Raw genomic sequence first — 19,845 nt, forward strand, 5'->3', positions numbered from 1 at the left:
AATTGTGATTGCCAAATATAGAACTCATATGGATCTGATTCTGCCACATTCACACTTGCAAAAATGGAAGTGCCCTCAATCATTCTTCCTATTCTTGTTTCCTGCATTTTTGGAGCCATTTTCCTTACATCTGCATCACTTGGTGTACTATTTTTCATCAGATATTACAGGTATCCGTGCAATTGCATTAAATCATTGGCATTACAAGTTTAAGTAAGATTAATATGCAAAAAAATATGTGCAACATACATAATACTATTATTATTTAGGGATAAGGATAACTTTAGCAATGAAACTGATTCTACTTCAGACCTTGGATCAGAGGTAAGATCTAATTATTCAATAAAATAATGTGTCCAATGACAATTAAGGTATTGTTTGATATTCATTGTAGATGAGTGAAGGAAGTGGATACAGTGTAGACAGTGACAACAGATCACAAACCTTATCAGAACCATTAAGCTCAACTATGTCAAGATCAGGAATGTCATCAGAGACTTATGTTCCACAACGAAGAGTATCAAGAACCTCTGGTCAACCTTTCAGAGGTAATTAGGAGCTGTATCTATGGAAATATGTATTTTTTTTACTAATAATATTTAAAGGGGGGGGGGGGGGGGGCGTAATGACATAACTTCTGAAACTGTGAGCAAAATGGTCAAAATATTTAGCTAGACCCTTCAAACTTGGTATATAAGCCTAGTCCTGTAGGTATTACATCTAAATGGTAAAAAAATCCAAAAAATTGTATCCAGGTATGACTACAGCTGATCTATACAACAGAGATACATATTCACCACCTCTCCCTCCTCCACCATCCCAACTAGCACCAATACCACCTCCAAGGAGAACAAGATCACCCTTACTAAGAAGACTCTCAAGCAGGAACTCAAACAGAAGACAAGATTCAACGCTAAGACGGTCTGGATACAGATCAAGTCAATATAGACAATCAGGTACTAATTATTATTTTCAATGATCCATCAACATCCTTGCCCCATTTTGTTCAAATATATTTTTACACCACCAAACCAAAAATGTAAAATAAAATTCTTTTATTTAAGGATACAAGGGAAGAGAAAACAGATATTACTCAAGAAAAGAAGCAACCAGCATAATTCCTTCAGATGATTTGGCAACCATGGTTTAAAAACATGGCGACTTCCTTGTTTTAAATGAACTCAATTGAATGTGATAAAATATTTAGATATTTAGATATGCAAATCCCTTTTTTTTATTTTTACTAAAATTTTGCATATAATTCTTACATGTTATGAATACTAGTAGATGCAGGGAGGGGGTAATTGTAGGTAATGCAATTGGAAAAAGAGATTTGCCCAGATATCATAAATTTTTAAAAGTATATTATAATTAAATTGTGAACATAAATTGTTAAAATCGAAGCTAGCTTTTCTATACTTAATAAATCGCATTTAGTAATATTAGAATTAAATTAAAATGAGGATTCCTGTAAGTTAGGTATATGTAGAAAAAACGTACAGCTCTAAGGTTGTTTGACATTATCAAAAAGTCTGTTTAACTTTGCTTTTGTGGATGTTGTCATCCTTGTTTTAACCAATTATGTTATAAAATAGAAGTTTAAATGAAATAATTTTAGGTAGTAATTGTAAAATTATAACTATCAAAATTATGTAAATATGATATTTATTAGGGAAGGGAGTATCAAATTATGATTTATAAGTAAAATCCAGATAAATCTGCTACACTTAATGATGATAAATCAAGTATACCATCTATAATACAAAGTAGCTTGATGTCTGTCCGTCTGTCTGCCCGTCCGTCCGTCCCTTAAGATCTCGGTAACCAGTAAACCGATCGGATTCTACTCTTCAGGGAATATACCTACTGGTCCTGTGGTGGTTTTAGGCTATTTTCTTTTGGGGCGGGACACCCCCGACCCACCCAAAAAAAACCAAAAAAATCACCATCAATCAAAAATATTAATTTGAAATTAGTGGTGGCAGCTCAAGAGGTACTGATTTCTTTTAATTACCTCTTGGGGCAAAGCCCCTACAGGCTAGGGGCGAATCCGCTAGTAAAATATAAAGTAGGGCGATGTCGGCTTGTCAGTCCGTCAGTATAAAAAATAAAACCAGACACATACACAGATAGACATCATTTTACTATTATATAAGGATTATAGAGATTAATAGTTCCTATTATAAAAATGACAAAACTAATTATTCTTGTAAAAATAATCTTAACCAAATCAAAGCTGTATACAAATAACAAGGATGTTAACTCTTTGCTTCCTAGGAAGCATAGCTGACTAATCTAAATTTTATTAATTATAGTTGGTGGATATATGTATAACATGTATAACAATTGTCCAATAATACATCGTAAATTGCAGGACTAATTATTACTCAATTTTCAGAAAAATCCTAGTATTTGTTATTGGCAGTATTTAGGCTCTTTAGAGAGGTCCAGGGACGTCCAAGCTTTTTATTTTGAGTGAGGTAAAATGAGGGATAAAATGAGGTTTGTATTTTAATGGATAATGACAGGTTTCAGGCTATTTAGAGTTGGGAGCGGGCAAGTGACTTCCAAGCCTTTTATTTTGAAAGAGGTTAAACGAGGAATGCAAAGGTTTTAGTGTGGTAATCTAGTGGTTTTTGAAAAAAAATTTTAGGAAGGGAAACACCCTATTACTCCCACCTTTGGAGGTTTATGGGAATTGGTTTGTTGCCCCTATCGAACAATAACACACCACTTCTTGGGGCTGAGTCTCCAGATACTAGATGCTTTGGGCAAAATAACAAAATTAAAAAAATATATATGTAGAGTAGCTGCGCTATTTTATACAGCATTGCAAAATTGCAGTACGATCAAATAAAAGCTTAGAAGACGTATTTGGAGGTAACAAGGCTATATATTGCAAGGAAGGGTTATACAAAAGTTAGGAAAGTAACCCCTGTATAAAACCACAGGACCGATTTGGTTCTCCTTCACAGATAAGCTTGTTATAGGTCCAGAAAAAGTGTATTACTTTTATGGGCAAGGGACCCAAGACCTCCCAAGAGAAAATGGCCCCAAAAATTCTTTTCCGTTGGGTAGTGAGGTTTATTGTTTGTCCGTTAAGATCTCACAATAACTACTGAACTAATTTATGGTTCTAGGCTACATTTCTTTCTCTCCCTCTTTGAAAAAATTCCAAGATGCGAAGGCTCAGCCGCAATCTAATTATAAAAGTAACAGTATGTCTGTCTGTAGATTAAAAAGCCGATTTAATTAATAAAATTGCCAAACACACCAATTTTCCAACCTTGTGGAAAATGATATTTATATTTTTGTATTGTTATATTATAAATGTATTTATATACATGTAATAAAAAAGTTGTTTAATAAAACGGTGAATTTTAATCTTGAACATATAGCACTTTCATAAAAAGTATTAGCTAAGGTTTATTTTCTAATGTTGAACGATATTTGGGAGGAATTGTCAATAAATTACTAAATATGACTTTTAAAACGGTAACAAACAAAAAATACGATAACCCGTCGTTTGTCTGAACGTACGGCCATTTTATATATTTGTAGAGTAGCTAAATGAACGGTCATTTTTTGGTGGTTTTGTAGGAATGTCGTTTAATGGTTTCAATACGCATTGCGTATTGCCTTATATGGCATAAGAAGGCATTTATTTAGAGATGTAACATGTACACTTTACTGGTATGTTAAAATCGTTCACAGTTTAAAAATATCTTACACATCCATAATACTATTTTGGCAGATAGACAGACATCCAATTACTGCACAGAACGACTGAAAATCACATGTAACTGGATTTGAAATCGATAGGACAATTCTGACATCTATGACAATACAAATGGACATACGGATAGACAAACGTACTAACCGTAGAAAATCTTGGCTTTTAATAGTTATTTAACGCATCATACTTTAAACAGCTTTCCGTGGCTATTAAAATGAAAAAAAATTATAACCAGTTTTGTTAGCCTGGGCTATTAAAAACCTGGTATCAATTTTATGATTATTATTTCAATATTAGTGAATAATTGTGGAAAATACTATGCTATACATGATTTTTCAGTATGGCTAAGAACCGGTTTCAATGGCATACTGGAAAAAGAGACCAACCTGAAGTTTTTGTGTTTTCTTTTTCCACTGGGCCACATTCTGTCTCTGCTCCTCTACCTCCTCATAGGCGTCATTCAGCTAAAACAAATACAAAGTGCATACAAATTATCTCAGTAACTGACAATAGACTGTTTATTACACTCGTCCCCAAAGTTTTATAATGACATTTTCTCACTTTGTCGGCTTAACAACTTTGGGGACTTAAGTGAATTTTGATTGGTTTGTTCATTAAGCTAGTGTTCAAACGTTTCCACTACTACTCTCCAAATTGAGTAATAAGACGTCTTTCTATCTGTGTGTACCGAAGGCTCTCGCTAACCGATATGGTTCTCCTTTACAATGTAGATACTCAAATGTACAGGCTCATAACTATTTTGGGGATTGGTACCACCAACCTCTCAAGTAAAATGAACTCCCCCATTTTTTTTAACTTCCAAAACTTAAATCGAAAATGGGCTGAGAACAATAACATTGACAATAATGATAACATTATCAAAGCTGACCAATATTAAAGAAGGAGATAAACCACGTGACTAATTGCGACCAATAGGAAAGCTTACCTTCTTCTCCAGCTGTTTCTTGAGGGCCATCAGCTGTTCTAGGTCATCTTCATGTTGCTGGTTAAGTAATTTTTTACAATGTTCTAGCTCTTTCATGGCACGTGCATATTTGGCTCTGAATAGATAGATAGATAGATGGAATTATAAATGTATAATTATATGGATAGATTATTAAATGGATAAATATATTTGATGGATAGATTGATAAATGGATAAATATATTTGATGGATAGATTGATAAATGTATAGATAATTTAAAATAAAGATGGACATATAGATGGATAGATAGGTGAATAGATAGATAGGTGGATTGATAGATAGATGAATAGATAGATGAATAAATAGATGATCAGAAAATGGATAGTTAGATGAATAGGTAGACGGATTGAAAGATGGATGGATAGATAGATGGATGGATGAATGGATAGATAGATATATAGATAGGTGGAAAGATAGTTTGGATAGATGGATAGATTGTAGGATATATAGATGTATAGATAGTTGAATAGATAGATGGATAGTTAGATGGATGGATTGATAAAAGAATATGTAAATATAGATTGATGGACAGAACGACATATATACAGAAAGATAATTAAATAGATAGCTAGATCGATAACAAATAACAATAAGAAATGAAGTTTCGTGATTTTTCTATAAGTGATTACCTATAGACAGTGTCTGAGTTGTCGTCTTCCATTCCATTGAATTCCATGGCTCTGCTTGACAAAAGTTCCATTTCCATCCTAAAATTAGGAATAGTTGCATTTAAAGACGTTCAAGCTTTATGAAAAAGAGGGAGGGGGTATCTACCCCAATACCCCTTTTCCTGGACGTTCCTGGTTGCAATTTTGTCTAATATATTTGATTATGATTTATTCAAGATAAAATAAGAAATAATGGATTTTAAGAAGATATTAAGTATTAATTTCAAAGTTTAAAGATATTGAAAAAAATATTAAGATTAATGTTGCTTTTAGACAGACACACACACATCCTCTTACTTTGGTAGATAGACATCACAATTACTGCAAAGAACAACTGATAAAACAAATGGAGAAAAAGTATTAAAGCAAATTTTAAAATAGAGAAAAAATGTAAAAACTAAATGCGAAAAGTGATAAAAAATGGCTAATACCTTTCAGAGTTAAGATTCAATGTTTTATTTTTGTTGATTAGATCTTGCTTTTCTCTTTCCAACTTCATTCTCTCCGCCTAGAAATAGAAAGAAGAACATTGAAATAAAGTTTTTAAGAATGGATAAAAGTGTGACAGGGGGGAGTGGTATCTTAGCCCCCCGAAATTTTTTGGGTGCCGTAACCTTCCTAAATCTTTAAATAACTCTCATCCCCCTACCACCCCAAACAAAAATCTTGGACTTCCTTGCACACAATATGAATATTTGTAGACCACAGTTTTAGAGGTTCTCGGGGCAATACATTAGTGGCTAACATTCATTTTGGAAACAGATAGGTTTATGTAAAAGGATATATCTTTAGAAATTACTTAATTAGTAGCTTTAAACCTATCCTATACAACAAAAATACTGCCCAGGACATATATGAAGCTTCACTGAAAAGAAAACAATAAATCAGACCTACCATATCAGAGGTATAAACCATATTTTAATTATTATTAGGCAGATCTATCTTATATTTCGTAGATATGTATACCTTATCTTAAATAGATTTTACTTATTGTTAAACATTTTACTTTTAGCTTTATCGTATAATGTAAGCATATTTTAAGAAAAATGTAGACTTAAGCAGACTCTAAAATATTTACAAAAGAATTTGTTTTTAAATTAACTTAAACAAAATATTGGGACAAGAAAATCCTTTTAAAATTTTGTAACTTCATCAAAATTAAAAAGGACATAGCTATCTTTTTCATAAACATATATATATAATTGGTCCAGGGATATGGGGATTGGACAAAATAAAATAAAAAAATATCAAATCAATATACAGGATATAACCAATTTTACAAAGTTTTAAAGTTTTTTTTCCGTAGTTTAAAACTACTTAACCGATTGAGTTCTCAAGAAGCGCTTTACATAGATCCTGAGGTGGTTTCAATTTATTTCAAATTTCAAGTCTTGGGATAGTTTAAGGCTATTTTTCTTTCCTATCCCTTTAAACACAGCTCTCCTTTAAGAAGCTAGGGGCACAAACACTATAACATAAACAACCAACTTTGAAACCCCTCTTTTCATCCCTTCAAAATTTAAAAAATTACTTTAAAATACCCACCATCAGACCTTTGAAACCCCTCAATTTACCCCCTCTAAAAAAGCTTAGGCGCCCTTTTAACGCACTTTTGCTACACAAAATAGAAAAAACCTGTTCTGTTTCTAATCTCTGTGTAGCTAGGGCTGAAGCACTCTGTTCATCCGCTAAATCCGCGGTCATCTCGCTCAACTAAAATAGAGAAAAAATCCGCAATTAGATTAGAGAAAAATCAGGGAAAATTTTCAGCACAGACGACGACATTTTAAAAGAGTTCTTCATGCAAATCTACATTATCTTACATGCAATAACTATACAAATATAAAACATAATCAAACACCAAACATAGTTAAATAATTATAAAAAAAATAAAGAAATATATTAAAATGACCTAAAAAAAGCAAACAAAGTATTATTAATAAAAGCTAAGTTTAAGTCTAAATACTAATTTTATGTTCTGATGGATTTAACTAACATCTATATATATTCTATATGCAATTAAAAAGCATTACTAAGCGGAATAAATTTGAACTAAAGTTTTGTGTTAAGTTTATCCCAGGGCTCGGCCGCCACTTTTTATATATAAAGCTGCTAGGGAGGAGCCTTTGGACTTTTAAATTGAGTATTTTACTTTATCGTCCATTGTCTTATCCCTTAAGATCCCTTATAAATATAAAGTTGACATAGCTAGCAGCTCTATTTATTGACAAACTACAGCCGCTGCCGACCACTATTTTATATTTTCGCGACAACGAATAAAATAGCCGCAATACATTTTTGAAAACCGTAGCTGCCCGAAAACAGAGCGGCTGACGAGCCCTGGTTTATCTAAGGGCTACCGTTGTGTCTGAGTTGGTGCGGCTAGTCCGTCTAGAGTTCTGACACGACTGGAAGGCCTAAATAGTTGGAACTAGAAATTTCGAATTGCTATTTAATATTTTAATAACAACTACAAATGCTATATGCTAGAACTATTGGCTTCACCCCAAGTTACTTCGATCCAGGCCCCAAAAGGAGCGAGAGGGAGGGCAATAATATAGCCTAAAACCACTCCAAGATATTTATAAAGCTTTCTAGAAAAGTAAATGCTAAACGGAACAGAAACAGAAACGGAACAGAAACAGAGACCTTTTAATCTTAAGACAAAAAAACCGCTACTTTTTCTCCTAGGATATTTGCATAAAAATATCATTATACTTGTTGCTTATTAGTCCTTTTTCTAGACCGTCTTATAACCATTTTAAATCTTAACATTTGATGATATATGCACATCAATAATAATAATGTTTTTTCTTTTAAATTCTTATCTTTATTGATAACAATAACAACATGCAAATATTTGGTTGATATACAACATAGTTTGTCAAAACAAAAAATTAAAAGTTTTCATTTTACTATCCGCAGAAAACAGTCAATATAAAGATGAATAACTATTCTTTGCAAAATTGCAACTCACTGCACACTTAAGATAATTTAGCAACTACAGCAGCTAACAACATGAACCTGGACTTCGCAAATGACCATAGCAAAAAATGCACATTTTTCTTAGTAGCGCAGCTACTCCTTAATGCTCTTCTTTTTGTCTGTCATGGTATTTTCTTGCTTATTAGTAGGTTTTCCTATTACATCAAGGTAGTAAGGTCTTTTGTTGTCTGTTGATTAAGATCCCTCTAACCCCTAAATCAATCGACTCCTGCATTTTCCGACATTAATAATATTTTCAATATAAACTGCTTTTATTTTATCACAATGTTCTCATTGCTTCCTATGGCTTTGATTGTCCTTGCTTTGCAAGAGCTATAAGGAATTGGGAAAAAATAAATGATCTGGTATTTGTGTATGCGGATGTTTGGGGTTATATAGCTTTCATTGGGGACCAGGAATACAGGGAGAGGTCAATAAAGGATATATTAATCTCCCTCAAAATTATGATTAAGCAAATGACCCCTTTGTAAATTAAAATCATGGGTGGAGATGTTTCGACACTGTTAATTCTGTATAATCCAACCGTGAACAAATCTTACAGCCTAAAACAAATAGCAGAACAAGTTTATAAAACTTGTATTGTTGGGGGGCATGATTTACAGTCTATTACAGTTTCCATCTTTCTCTTCTGGGGTAAAATGTATATCAGCCCTTAACTTAAACAATTATTTCATTTAAGCATGTTTTATTGTTATCAATAAGGAAATAATTCAAAGGCTTAATTGTTTGACGCTATATTCAATTTCTAGAAATTAACCTAAAATCATATTAAAAATTGTTTATATAATCAAATTCTCAATTCAATATACTTTTTTCTAATATGTTATATTTTAATATATGAAAATATGTATGTCTTAAAAGTGAAAGCCTATAGAAGACAAAATATATAACAAACTTTATTTTTATTGCATGCATACAGAAATTTGCTAAAAAAGGCCATTCCAAACAAAGCTAAATAGACAATCCACATAAAAAACTTTGTTATTTATCTAATACCTATTCTATTTATGTTTATATATTTATTTATGGACTCTTTCTAAATCTAATAAGTTTTATGTCTCATTTCTATCTCTATTCTTAATATCTATCTTATTAGGTATCTAATTTCTATCTAACTATCTATCTAGATATCTCTCTACTTACTTCATCCCCGCTTATATCATCCAATGTATTTTCATCTTCATCTATTCTGTCAAATTTATTAACTAAGACAGTTTTAACATCACCCATCAAATTAATAAAAAGTAATAAAGGCTTTGTTGAAGTCTAACTGTTGTAAACAAATTTTAGTACCATTCCGCTTATTGATATATTATTTCTTGGATTTTGTAATGGATTTTATCTACTCTGAAAAAGTAATGCTCACAGCTGGCTTAAATAACGATGCGCCCCTCCTGCTAGATGAACGAACTGACCATTAGCTAATATGAGCAACCTAAATTGACTACAAATTTCCCCCTGTCAATATATCCAAGTATTTTATAGCCATTGCTACATTATCATAAAGGTCGTCCGTTTGTCTGTCTTTCTGTTCGCCTGTAAAACAGTCTAAACTTTATATTTATTGACTGTTTTTACCAATTCATATTTTAAAGTTCTAGTATCAAATTTTAATCTATTTTAGAATATATATTTTGTGATATATTGAACAAAATAAAATCATTGATTTTACATGCTTTTATTGTAACTAATTGTCCTTGTTTTATTTCAATGAGGAGAAGCGCATCTATTATATAGATAGGTATATTCCTGGTAAGGTTTCTTTCCCACTTAGAATCCAATTACATTCTTCTTCTAATGAACGGAACCTATATGTCCACAAATTATTTATTATACATTCATGTTTTTCCTTAGTTTAAATGCGATTGATATAATTGAAAATGTTCTTTTAATCATTAGCACATTGATTGTAATTTTTTGACATTTAAAGATTTAAAAGGCTGTAAGTTAAATTGAATCTCCACACTAAATTTCATCCGTATTATAGAGTAGCTCTGCTACTAAAAACTGTTAGTGTTTCCATATTCTTATATTCCTTCTTAATAAAACTAGGGGCTAGATTTTTATCTACACATACTGACAAACATCCTGTTACTTAAATACATAAAACAGATTATATTGTCCTAAAAGTGTAAAACAGAGTAATCATTATTTTTAGGCTCTGTGAATTTTCAATTAATCTTATCGTCTAAGTTTTTTATGTTTTTCCAATACAGTTAAAATGTATGATAAAGCAGCCAAATATATATGATTGTTACAGAAAGTACCGTACAGAGTTTGAAATCGATAGGACAATTCTAACTTGTCTAAAGGGTGAGGCAGTAGGGAGAAAAATATTCTAAAACTATACTATGACTTAAATCTAAATGTAAACTAGCCATAATCATTTAAGGACTTGTATGAAATATCTTAACTTACAAAAAAATTACTATTTTATTTTGAAGGAAATCGTCTAAGATGACTCTTTTTACAGTCATTTAAAATAAACAGAAACAGTAAATTATCTTAAGAAGATATTTTAATGATAAAATGATTAGTTATAGAGTAGCTGATAATTATTGTTTGACTTATATTATAGGGAGACAAAAAATTGTTGTTTCATTCTTTAAAAAATACGAGCATATTCAAAGAAGCAAAGCTTTCAGATATTTATTTAAAAAGAAGAACTATTGAGTCCTTAGTTATGTTTAAGTCTTGTAAACAAGTCTTTTTTTTTTGGGGGGGGGGGGGAAGAGAATTTTTTCTTGTGGCGATTTCTTTTGGGGTAGTACCCTCCCTCAAAAAAGTTATAAACCCCCCATGGACCTATGAAAAGCTACCCTGTAAAGGAGAATCGGTTAGCAGGATCCTTCGGTACAAACAGACAGACAAACATACAGAGATCATGTTACTTTATTATAAGGATTTAAGTATCGGGATGGTTTTAGGCTATTTATTATCTTTCCCTATACCTTTTAATACAGAGCCCTTGGATGCTTAGGGGAGCAGTACCCAGTATTGTATAAACAAGTATGATTTCTGTTTTGTTTATCTCCTCGTTATGATCTTCATAACTATTTTATTATCAAATTTAAGCCTTGGGATGGTATTAGGCTATTTTATACCCAACCTTCCCTCTTTAAATATAAGTAAGACCTCTAAAATCACTGAACAGGAAGTTGCACAATTTTTAGGAAGTTTGGGACGAAATGATAGGCAGACGGGCAGACAACAAAGTAAATCAAAGAGTAGCTTCGCTACTAAAAAGGCGATAATGAAATTAGTAAATGATACTGGATAAAAATAGATATGAGGTAGATAAGGATATTTGATATTTTGGAAAATTAAATCTAAAGCATATGTTTAACATGGAATAAAATTCCTAGAAACAGCGCAGCAATTCATAAATTTTTGAAAAATGTAATATATTTATAGAATAATAGAGAAAAACTTTAAAAATTATTCATTGAGATGAAATAAATACTTATCGACTTAGAATACAAAATATAAACGTCCTTATATATCTTATTGAAAACAAAAATTAAGTCTTTTAGAAAGAGAGATGAGCTAATTTGTTTTTACAGATTTTTGTTTTATTATACATTATTTTTGTCAGTTATGGGCCAAGGTTAACAGCTTACTGTTATAATTTACTAAAGAAAATGAAAAGCAATTATAGTGGATTCTAAGCAGTGAGGGATTTAATCACGTTTATGGTTTCAATAAAAATCAAATGCTTTGTTAATGTCAAGCTGTTTTAAATATGAATAACATTGTTTTCTCGTATTCATTCGAATCCGGTGGATAGGAACCGGTTCTCATCCATACGAAAAAACTATGTCTAGCATCGTATTATATCCAGCTTTCTACGAATATAAAAATTTCAATCATAAGATTATAACCAGTTTTTTTAGCCGATGCCTTTGACACCTCGGGGCTAAAAAAAAACTGGTTTTAATCTTATAATTGTACATTCTATATCCGCGGAAAGCTGTTTTTTAATACGATGCGAGAAATAACTATTCTTATTACAAAACATATAAAACTGTTTCTAAAACCGTAATAATTGTAAGTAGGGTTAGGTTAAGTAAAGTTAATAGAGCACCACTGGAATAAACCCTGCAGGATTAGAATCCCACATTTTTTTCTAAATCCAAACTAAATATTAAAGTTTTGGTGATTTGGGTTTTGGTGATTCCACTATAGGTTTAAGTGAAAACACACCTCTTTCTTATGTAAAAAATGAATTAAATGTATAATAAATAACCTAGTAGGTTTAGGTTGCTCATAACCATATCCCCCCGTCCTTCCCGGTGATAGGGGGGATCTAATGGACCGATCCGCGGCATAACTAGGATGTCAACAAGTTAAAGCTTTCATATTTCCCTATATACCAAACCATTAAATTTTTTTTATCCACATTAAAGCTAATTTATTACTTTTAGAATTCATTGAACAGAAGCATGCTATAATTGCTAACAATAAAGGAAAAATAGAATGTTGCAGTTGTCATATCCATGCAAAAGATAAAATTTTCTATAATTTTGTTATTTCAGCTTTCATTATTCCTAGATGTTGGGGAAAGATAGGGTCTGTTCTCTTGGAGTGGAGCAAGACCTGAGGAATATGGTTTACTATTTGCTCCATAGGAGGCGCCATTGTACACACTGCCTGGCGGTAAACTAGACTCCCGCAAGGGTCGTGAGATGGCTGATCTGGTTATGTTGCTGTAATAGGGGTCTCGGGAACTGGAAATTCCATAACTTAATTTTATAGTATAAACTAGTTATACAAAGTATTCATTTAATGATAATGCATAACAATTTTATTCTTTTTTTCAACAATTAAAACCAATTTTTCTATTTATATTTAAGTATGGCTAAATTTATTCTATTTCCAATTATGATAATGGTTTGTTATGTTTTTTCCCTGAGATCATAATTTCTTGCAACAGAGCTTGCACGTGTGAATTGTGACAAAGATGGCGCCACTGAGCTACCACGTGTGAAACTAGAAACTGGTTCAAATTGTCGTGCCACTGAACTGGCCCTAGCAACAGAAGAGGCCCTTGTGTCACGAAGGGGGGAAAGGGTATCACGTACATAGGGAGAGAAATCACTAACGTCTATGCGAGGAGTTTTAAAGTTATCACCAATGTTTTCAGTTCGCTTGAGAAAGCTGGATATTGAAGAGGTTAGACCACCACCGTTTTGTTTTTCTTCAGACATCTGGAGCTGTTGAAATTAGTGTGGTGAAATTCTGCATCAGTTATAAATTTGCTGTAACAATTTGGGAGCTTCCCTCAGAGTGCCAAGCAAGCTAATAATGCTTCCCCCTTTAGATGGGAGGGGAGCGGAGTCAGTTTGTTATTCTAAGCTTGTTAGGTAGGGGGTGGACCTGCAGGGTTGAACCATGCGCAGATGATAGTTACAAAAAAAACAACATCCCTTATTATCTATTTATAAAAAAATATAGGGTATATTCGGTTTTCTTTGGTTGCTAGGTACTTTGATGGGACGCAAAAACTATTTTAGCCTTATATATTGTTTTTTACTTTAAATTGATGTAAGTTAATGATATTTCACTGGCCAAATAAGAAATTCCTACAATTTTTAATTGGCAAAAAGCAATAAAATTATTCACTTTCAATTTCAATATAACTAGCCAGGCCTTGGCCTATAAGTTGGAGTGCAAAATCAGAAAAAAATCAGCACTAAAATTTAAATTTCATGCTTCTTATTTATTCTTTTTATGTTACAAAATTGCATTTAATGCATATTAAAAAGATTTTATGAGCACATGTAAATTAGATTAACTTGCTTAACAACATATTTAAATGTCCTGAAATTATGTAAATCTGATATTTTTATGTCAAGGTAAATGGGGGGGAATTAATTAAGATCTAATTCTTGTAATAATTTTATATTCCCCTTTCACATATGAATTTTGACATTTTGTTTGTGTATTACATCAATTTACTTACTTTTCATCTATATTGTAGCAGTACAGTTTGTTTGGCCAAGTACGTTAAAGTTCTATTCCTAGCATTTATATTTGCTTATCAAATTTTAACCACATTCCTGCTGTTTTATCCCAACTTCTGATTGTTTTGCATTAAGTTTCAGTTGACCTTATTTTAGATAATATTCATTTCAGGCTATTATTTTATGTTAATTTCAGCATTTAAATTTGATTTCATAAATAATATTTTCAAGGGCTAGTACCAATCAAGCAAATAAAATATAAAAGAGCTTCTATATGAAAGATACTGAAACAAAAAAGGATTCTGGGGATAATCTTAAAGAGAATGATTATCTTTTCCTTGAACAATTGTTTTAGGTTCCTCCTCCTCTTCACTCTCCACCTCCACATGAAGTCCCCCAGACTTTATTTCATTCTTTAATTTATACAGAGCAAAATTACCAATTAGATTTAAATTTGAGTTCTAAAAGACTTTTTGACAATGTTACCAAATTTGTCATCAAATCAATTCTGTAGATGAAGTTTAAAATTTATACTAATGGTAAATTATGTATATTAGAAATTAAAGAATGTATTTGATCAATATTGAAGTAATGTTTGTAACAAACTTGCACACCATGTTTTCTTTTGCAACTCCACAATCAAAATAAACAAGCTAATTCATTATTTCACTAAGCTGGGGATTATGTTGCATAAGTTACAGATACATGATGTCTAAAGCCTTTGAAACATCATTGAAACAAACATTGACCTTGAAGCTTGCAAAATCAATTGAGACTCTGGCTATTTGCAGATAAAATTAATGACATTGCATTTTTTATTTTGTAATAAAAGCGTCTAAAAAGATCAAGGTAACCACTATGATAAAATAAAATTAAGCACTTGCACAGTTTATAGAATGAACCTTTATGCTACTGTATCCACTGCTTGAGTGTGACTTGCCAGAACCCCCTGAACCATTGCTGGACCCTGAATTGCTGCGATCCAAAGGAGTGGTCAACCCACCTACATACTCTTTCAATCTACAGAAAATCATTAGCATGTATCAAATGCTATTGAAAAGTCTATAAACATCCCCTATTTTTAAAGTTTCATTAATATTTCTCAAATATCCCCTGATTTGTATAATTTAAAAACTAAGAGCTTGAATGCCAATGTTTAGAATACTGATGGACAGATTTCAGATTAGGTCTGTCAATTTGCCCAATGCATGAGAAAAATTTAAATTCAGGTAAACATGTTCTGAACTTTTACATATTATCTAATTTTCCCAAACGTCTAGATTTATACATAATGATAATTTTTTAGCAGTTAACTAATGATCTAATATAAACTGAAATTTCTTATACTAACAGTTACGCCCCTAGAAAACTATGGGCCTTTGAAGTGGAGGGAGGGTTAACAGGAGGAGGGGTTGAGTCCTCCCCAATTTTAAGTTATTTTTACAGAGGCGATTTCTCTTGGTACTGAGGTGATAACCAGCCCCAATATAGCTATAAACCTTCCTAGGACCTATGTGAAGTTACATTGTAAAGGAAAATCTTAATAGACCAGTGGTTAGCAAGATGCTTTAGTATAGACAGACAACCTGTTACTTTTATAAGGATTATTGTTATGATACATTTCTGCACCTGGAGTTAATAGGTACATCTGATTTGAGCTGAAGGTTCTGATTACCCTTGTACCTTTCTTCAAGGTACGCTTGCTTCTCTCTTTCCCTGGTTAATTTGAAGGTTGGTTCAGAATTAATTTTTTTATTGTGTAACATTTAGATGAAGGTTTGCAATTGGCAAATATGCTTTGGCTGTGCTCAAATATTAAATTAATATTTTAAATTCTGAATATTTCTAACCCCTGAGACTTGGGCTTGAGAAATCTGCTCATATAAACTGATGGGGTTGGATCTTGTCACTAATGTCAAAATTTTCAAGGCTTTATGAACTTTTAAATCAATATTTTAATTAGTTTTAACTTAAGTTGCTGTAAAAACCTATGTATTTTAATAGTTATAATGAAATTAATATTAAACAATTTTTTAAAGTTAAGAAAGCTAAGAATTTTAATGACCCTAAAGAATTTACTAAAATTATCACTTTCAATTCTACTAGTGCATAATAAACTTTCCTTTTGTTCTTATTAATAAATTAAAAACTAGATTTTTAATTTTTTTTTAGGATATTAATGACAGTAAACAAAATTATTTTACAATAATTACCTATTCACTATTGATTTATATCACTTAAGTCACTTAAGAATAATTTCAAAATTTAAATTTAATGCTAAAAATTACTTAAATTAAATGAAAAAGAAAGTAAATAACAAAAAAATTGCATGATTCACTTGGAAAATTCCTGAGAAAAAAATTGCTTGTCCAGCAGCAGCAGGCAGTGAGCGGTCAGCTGGAGCTGATAGGGACAGGTACACTCAGTTCAGGGGGAGGAACAGTGCACTACTCAAATACTCAGGTCACTTTAATCCTATTCACTATCTATCTATCTACATATATGTAGTATATATTATGTATATAACTACTACACTGTGTATAACTATAGAGCACTGTATAAGAGTGTGTGTAGCTGGGTGAATGTGTAGGTCAACACTGACATTATCCCTGTCCCTCACTTCCCTTTCACTGCACAACTTTCCTTTCCCACTTCCCTTTAAACTCCCTCTTTCCTTTCTCACTTCCCTTTTGCATAACTTAATTCCCCCCCCCTTTCCTCCTTAAATTACTCTCTATGTTGTTTTATTTCCCAAATTGTGGCCTAAACTTTCTATTTTATCCTTAAAATTATCTCTATCCTAGCTCTCTATTTTTCACTTTAATTCTCAAAAGATTTTAAATATTCTAGAAATAGATTTTTCATATATTTTCTTGATCTTCTGATTTTAAATTCAGGTCCTAATCCTATATTTTACAGTTTTATTAATTTGTTATTGAGCTTTAGTATAACTTTTTTGTCCCATTCATATGAAGTGTCCATTGAATTCAACAAATTTTTGTAAAAATGACAACCGCATAAAAATTGTTATTCCAATAACTTATCCTCCAATAAGAATGATCAATAAAAGTTTCAACAAAATAATGCATTTTGACTGTCTAAATATTAAGAGACAAATCATATTTTTTCCTGTGAATTGCTACTGTGAGTGAACCCTTAGAGATGCTTGTTTGGACGGCAGTCAAGTTTTAGAAAGTCTTAAAATCTTGACAATTGTTCAAGGTTTATAAATCAAAGTTACTTTTTTTTCATTAACTTTTTCGCCAGTCAAAAAAAAACAGTTACTCTTACAGACCAAGTTTAGTTTATCTTTTAAAGTGACCTAGCACCGAAGGTATTTTGTAATCTAATACCTAGCAGACAACCCACCCTTTAAACGCATGGCCTTTATCTGATAGTTTCAACTGTGTATGGTAATGTGATGCGCCTGTTATTGGGGCAACCCCTTCCCCCTAAGGACGTTTATTTCTTTGAATGCTTACTCATGATTCATCTCCCGAACTACTTTAATATTAAAACTTTGGTACTAAGTGTGCGAAAATATTTTTCAGAAAGGCAAATCACAATGGATATTGAAAAAGTGGATATTGTGTCGTCAATTTAGGTTGCTAATATGATCCTAAGATAATGGTCAATTTGTTCTCCCATGGGAGGGGAGGGGATATCATTATATTAGCCATAGGGTAAAAAATTCTATCACAATATCCTTATATTCTATTAATCCATTGGCAAAGCATACAGATTCATTTTAATTCAGGGGATGTTTCGTGGACATGGATATCTATTCTGCCTCAATTTAAAACGACAAATTATAGTGTTATTTTTTGCTGAATTTAATATATATGTAATATTAAATTACAATAAAAATTTATTTTAGAACTTAAGAATTAAAGCAAAATAATAAAGGGGGCATGAAATATATTTTGTATTGGATCTTTGAAATCAGCTACTAGCGTTGGAAGGAAATATAAACACAGCCGAGTCCCTACATAAGAACAACAAAGTTTTTTTAGCATACGAAAAGGGTCTCCACCAATTGAGCCAGGTAGTTGTATGGATTATACATCTATACTTATACAGAAAAGGTTATTTTTTAAATTATATTTTTAATTGTTTATTATAATGTTTTCTCTAATATTGATTTGAAGTCACACTTTTAAATGCAAAAGCATTTAAACAAGGATGACAAAATCATTTTAAAGCGAAGCTCTGAGATTAAAAGGGTGAATAAATGAACAGAATTTTATAAGTAGAATGTTAATTTAAAGGTATATAAAACAAATTCTATTACAGGATTCTGCTTAAGGTCAAACATATTTTTTTAGGAATTTCTAGAAATCATTGTTCAATAGGATCATCATCCAATGTTTTAAATTTTAAAATGTCTAAATCAAAATGTTATTAAATCCACAATCCGTTGTAACTGTCAGACGTACGGACATACCCAAATTCTATAGAATCTTCTCTACTTAAAATATGTACAATACACATAAAAGGGGTTAAACTTAAAACTATCTTTAAACTTTGAGAATCAATTGTGTTTCAACTTGGATTTCCTATAATTTATTAAATAAGATCGAATGCAGTAATCATAGGCAACGAGGTTATAAAGATTTTTCCTTATAATAAAGTAATAGGTCTGTGTGTTTGTATGTTTGTAACGAAGAATCTCACTAACCGCTGAACCGATCGGGTTCTCCTTAACAGGGTAGCTTCTCATAGGTCCCGGGAAGGTTCATAATTATTTTGGGGGAGGGTACCACCACCCTCCCAAGATAAATCGCCCCTAGAAAAAAATTACCCCCCCAAAATTTAAAAATTTTTTTTATTGAACTCAAATTAAAAATAGGGGTGAAGCACCCCCCCTTTAAAATTTTTTTCTTTTTCTTTTAAAATCTTAGATAAGACATTGGATTATTAAATTTTACTCTCCCCTCCTCAAGTACCCCTAGAGGCCTCTAGGGTCATAGCCGCTAGTATAATAATATCTTACTAAGGCCTCAAGAGGTAAATTAATTAAGGTGAACAATTAGGTTGAATTAGAGTTTTTGAAGAAGTAAAGTTGCCAGGGGAGATTTTTTCTTTGAGGGTGGAGGTGCCCTCCCTCAAAATAGTTATTTTTTCTTAAGAGTGTAAACAAAGCTACAATCATTAGAGTAAAACACTAGAGGGAGAAAGGGTTAAATAACTGTATCTCCCCATCGCAATCGTCTTGTGCAACCTTCCTATTGGGTCATTGAAAATCAACCAATGATATCGCTTATATTAACACAGCTAAGTAGCAGAAAATTATTTAGAAGCAGACGAAAGAGGTCTTTGAAAAATGAAGGGAGGTAGTTGTCTGTATATACATCTATACTATAGATCTGTTCTACAATCTAACAGTAGTGCAGTTCGTAAGATCTTAAGGAAAAGACACACAATTGGTTGGTTCAAATATTTTACCCCTGCTGGACAGAAAAAAATACCTTGGGACAAACTGACGGG

At 31.8% G+C, this 19,845-nt stretch overlaps 3 protein-coding genes across 3 annotated transcripts in view; 1 reads left to right on the top strand and 2 right to left on the bottom strand.

Moving 5' to 3' along the window:
* LOC145305407 (unconventional myosin-XVIIIa-like) overlaps positions 1-19,845 on the bottom strand; it is a 201,893-nt gene that overhangs the window by 69,361 nt on the left and 112,687 nt on the right. The window contains exons 34-38 of the mRNA XM_080147025.1: positions 7,025-7,102; positions 5,821-5,897; positions 5,351-5,428; positions 4,683-4,797; positions 4,123-4,200 (exon numbers count right to left, since the gene is read on the bottom strand). Coding sequence (XP_080003151.1) covers positions 4,123-4,200; positions 4,683-4,797; positions 5,351-5,428; positions 5,821-5,897; positions 7,025-7,102 — 426 coding nt within the window. The remainder of the gene's footprint in view (positions 1-4,122; positions 4,201-4,682; positions 4,798-5,350; positions 5,429-5,820; positions 5,898-7,024; positions 7,103-19,845) is intronic.
* LOC145306095 (uncharacterized) lies at positions 5-1,261 on the top strand. Its single transcript, XM_080148040.1, has 5 exons — positions 5-170; positions 270-324; positions 395-548; positions 756-956; positions 1,065-1,261. The coding sequence occupies exons 1-5, from the start codon at positions 64-66 to the stop codon at positions 1,148-1,150; spliced, it is 603 nt and encodes a 200-aa protein (XP_080004166.1). The 5' UTR covers positions 5-63; the 3' UTR covers positions 1,151-1,261.
* LOC145306318 (uncharacterized) lies at positions 13,291-16,961 on the bottom strand. The gene is made up of 6 exons (XM_080148400.1): positions 16,209-16,961; positions 15,988-16,074; positions 15,261-15,378; positions 14,695-14,771; positions 14,455-14,503; positions 13,291-13,608 (listed from the first exon to the last, which is right to left on the bottom strand). The coding sequence occupies exons 1-6, from the start codon at positions 16,238-16,240 to the stop codon at positions 13,291-13,293; spliced, it is 681 nt and encodes a 226-aa protein (XP_080004526.1). The 5' UTR covers positions 16,241-16,961.

Source organism: Acartia tonsa, chromosome 14 (genome assembly GCF_053477335.1).
Source record: "Acartia tonsa isolate MP-2025a chromosome 14, ASM5347733v1, whole genome shotgun sequence".
In the NCBI taxonomy this organism is placed as follows: Eukaryota; Metazoa; Arthropoda; class Copepoda; order Calanoida; family Acartiidae; genus Acartia; species Acartia tonsa.

What these genes read in the sequence shown, in the direction of transcription:
- LOC145306318 (XM_080148400.1), bottom strand. Translation starts at nt 16,240, where the DNA reads ATGAGCAGATTTCTCAAGCCCAAGTCTCAGGG. An exon ending in GTGGATACAGTAGCATAAAG is followed by an intron (nt 14,772 to 15,260) that starts GTTCATTCTATA and finishes TATAAATTAAAG; the next exon opens with AATGAAATAAAGTCTGGGGG. An exon ending in AAGTTGGGATAAAACAGCAG is followed by an intron (nt 13,609 to 14,454) that starts GAATGTGGTTAA and finishes TAATTTCAACAG; the next exon opens with CTCCAGATGTCTGAAGAAAA.
- LOC145306095 (XM_080148040.1), top strand. Translation starts at nt 64, where the DNA reads ATGGAAGTGCCCTCAATCATTCTTCCTATTCTTGTTTCCTGCATTTTT. An exon ending in TTTTTCATCAGATATTACAG is followed by an intron (nt 171 to 269) that starts GTATCCGTGCAA and finishes ATTATTATTTAG; the next exon opens with GGATAAGGATAACTTTAGCA. An exon ending in CTCTGGTCAACCTTTCAGAG is followed by an intron (nt 549 to 755) that starts GTAATTAGGAGC and finishes AATTGTATCCAG; the next exon opens with GTATGACTACAGCTGATCTA.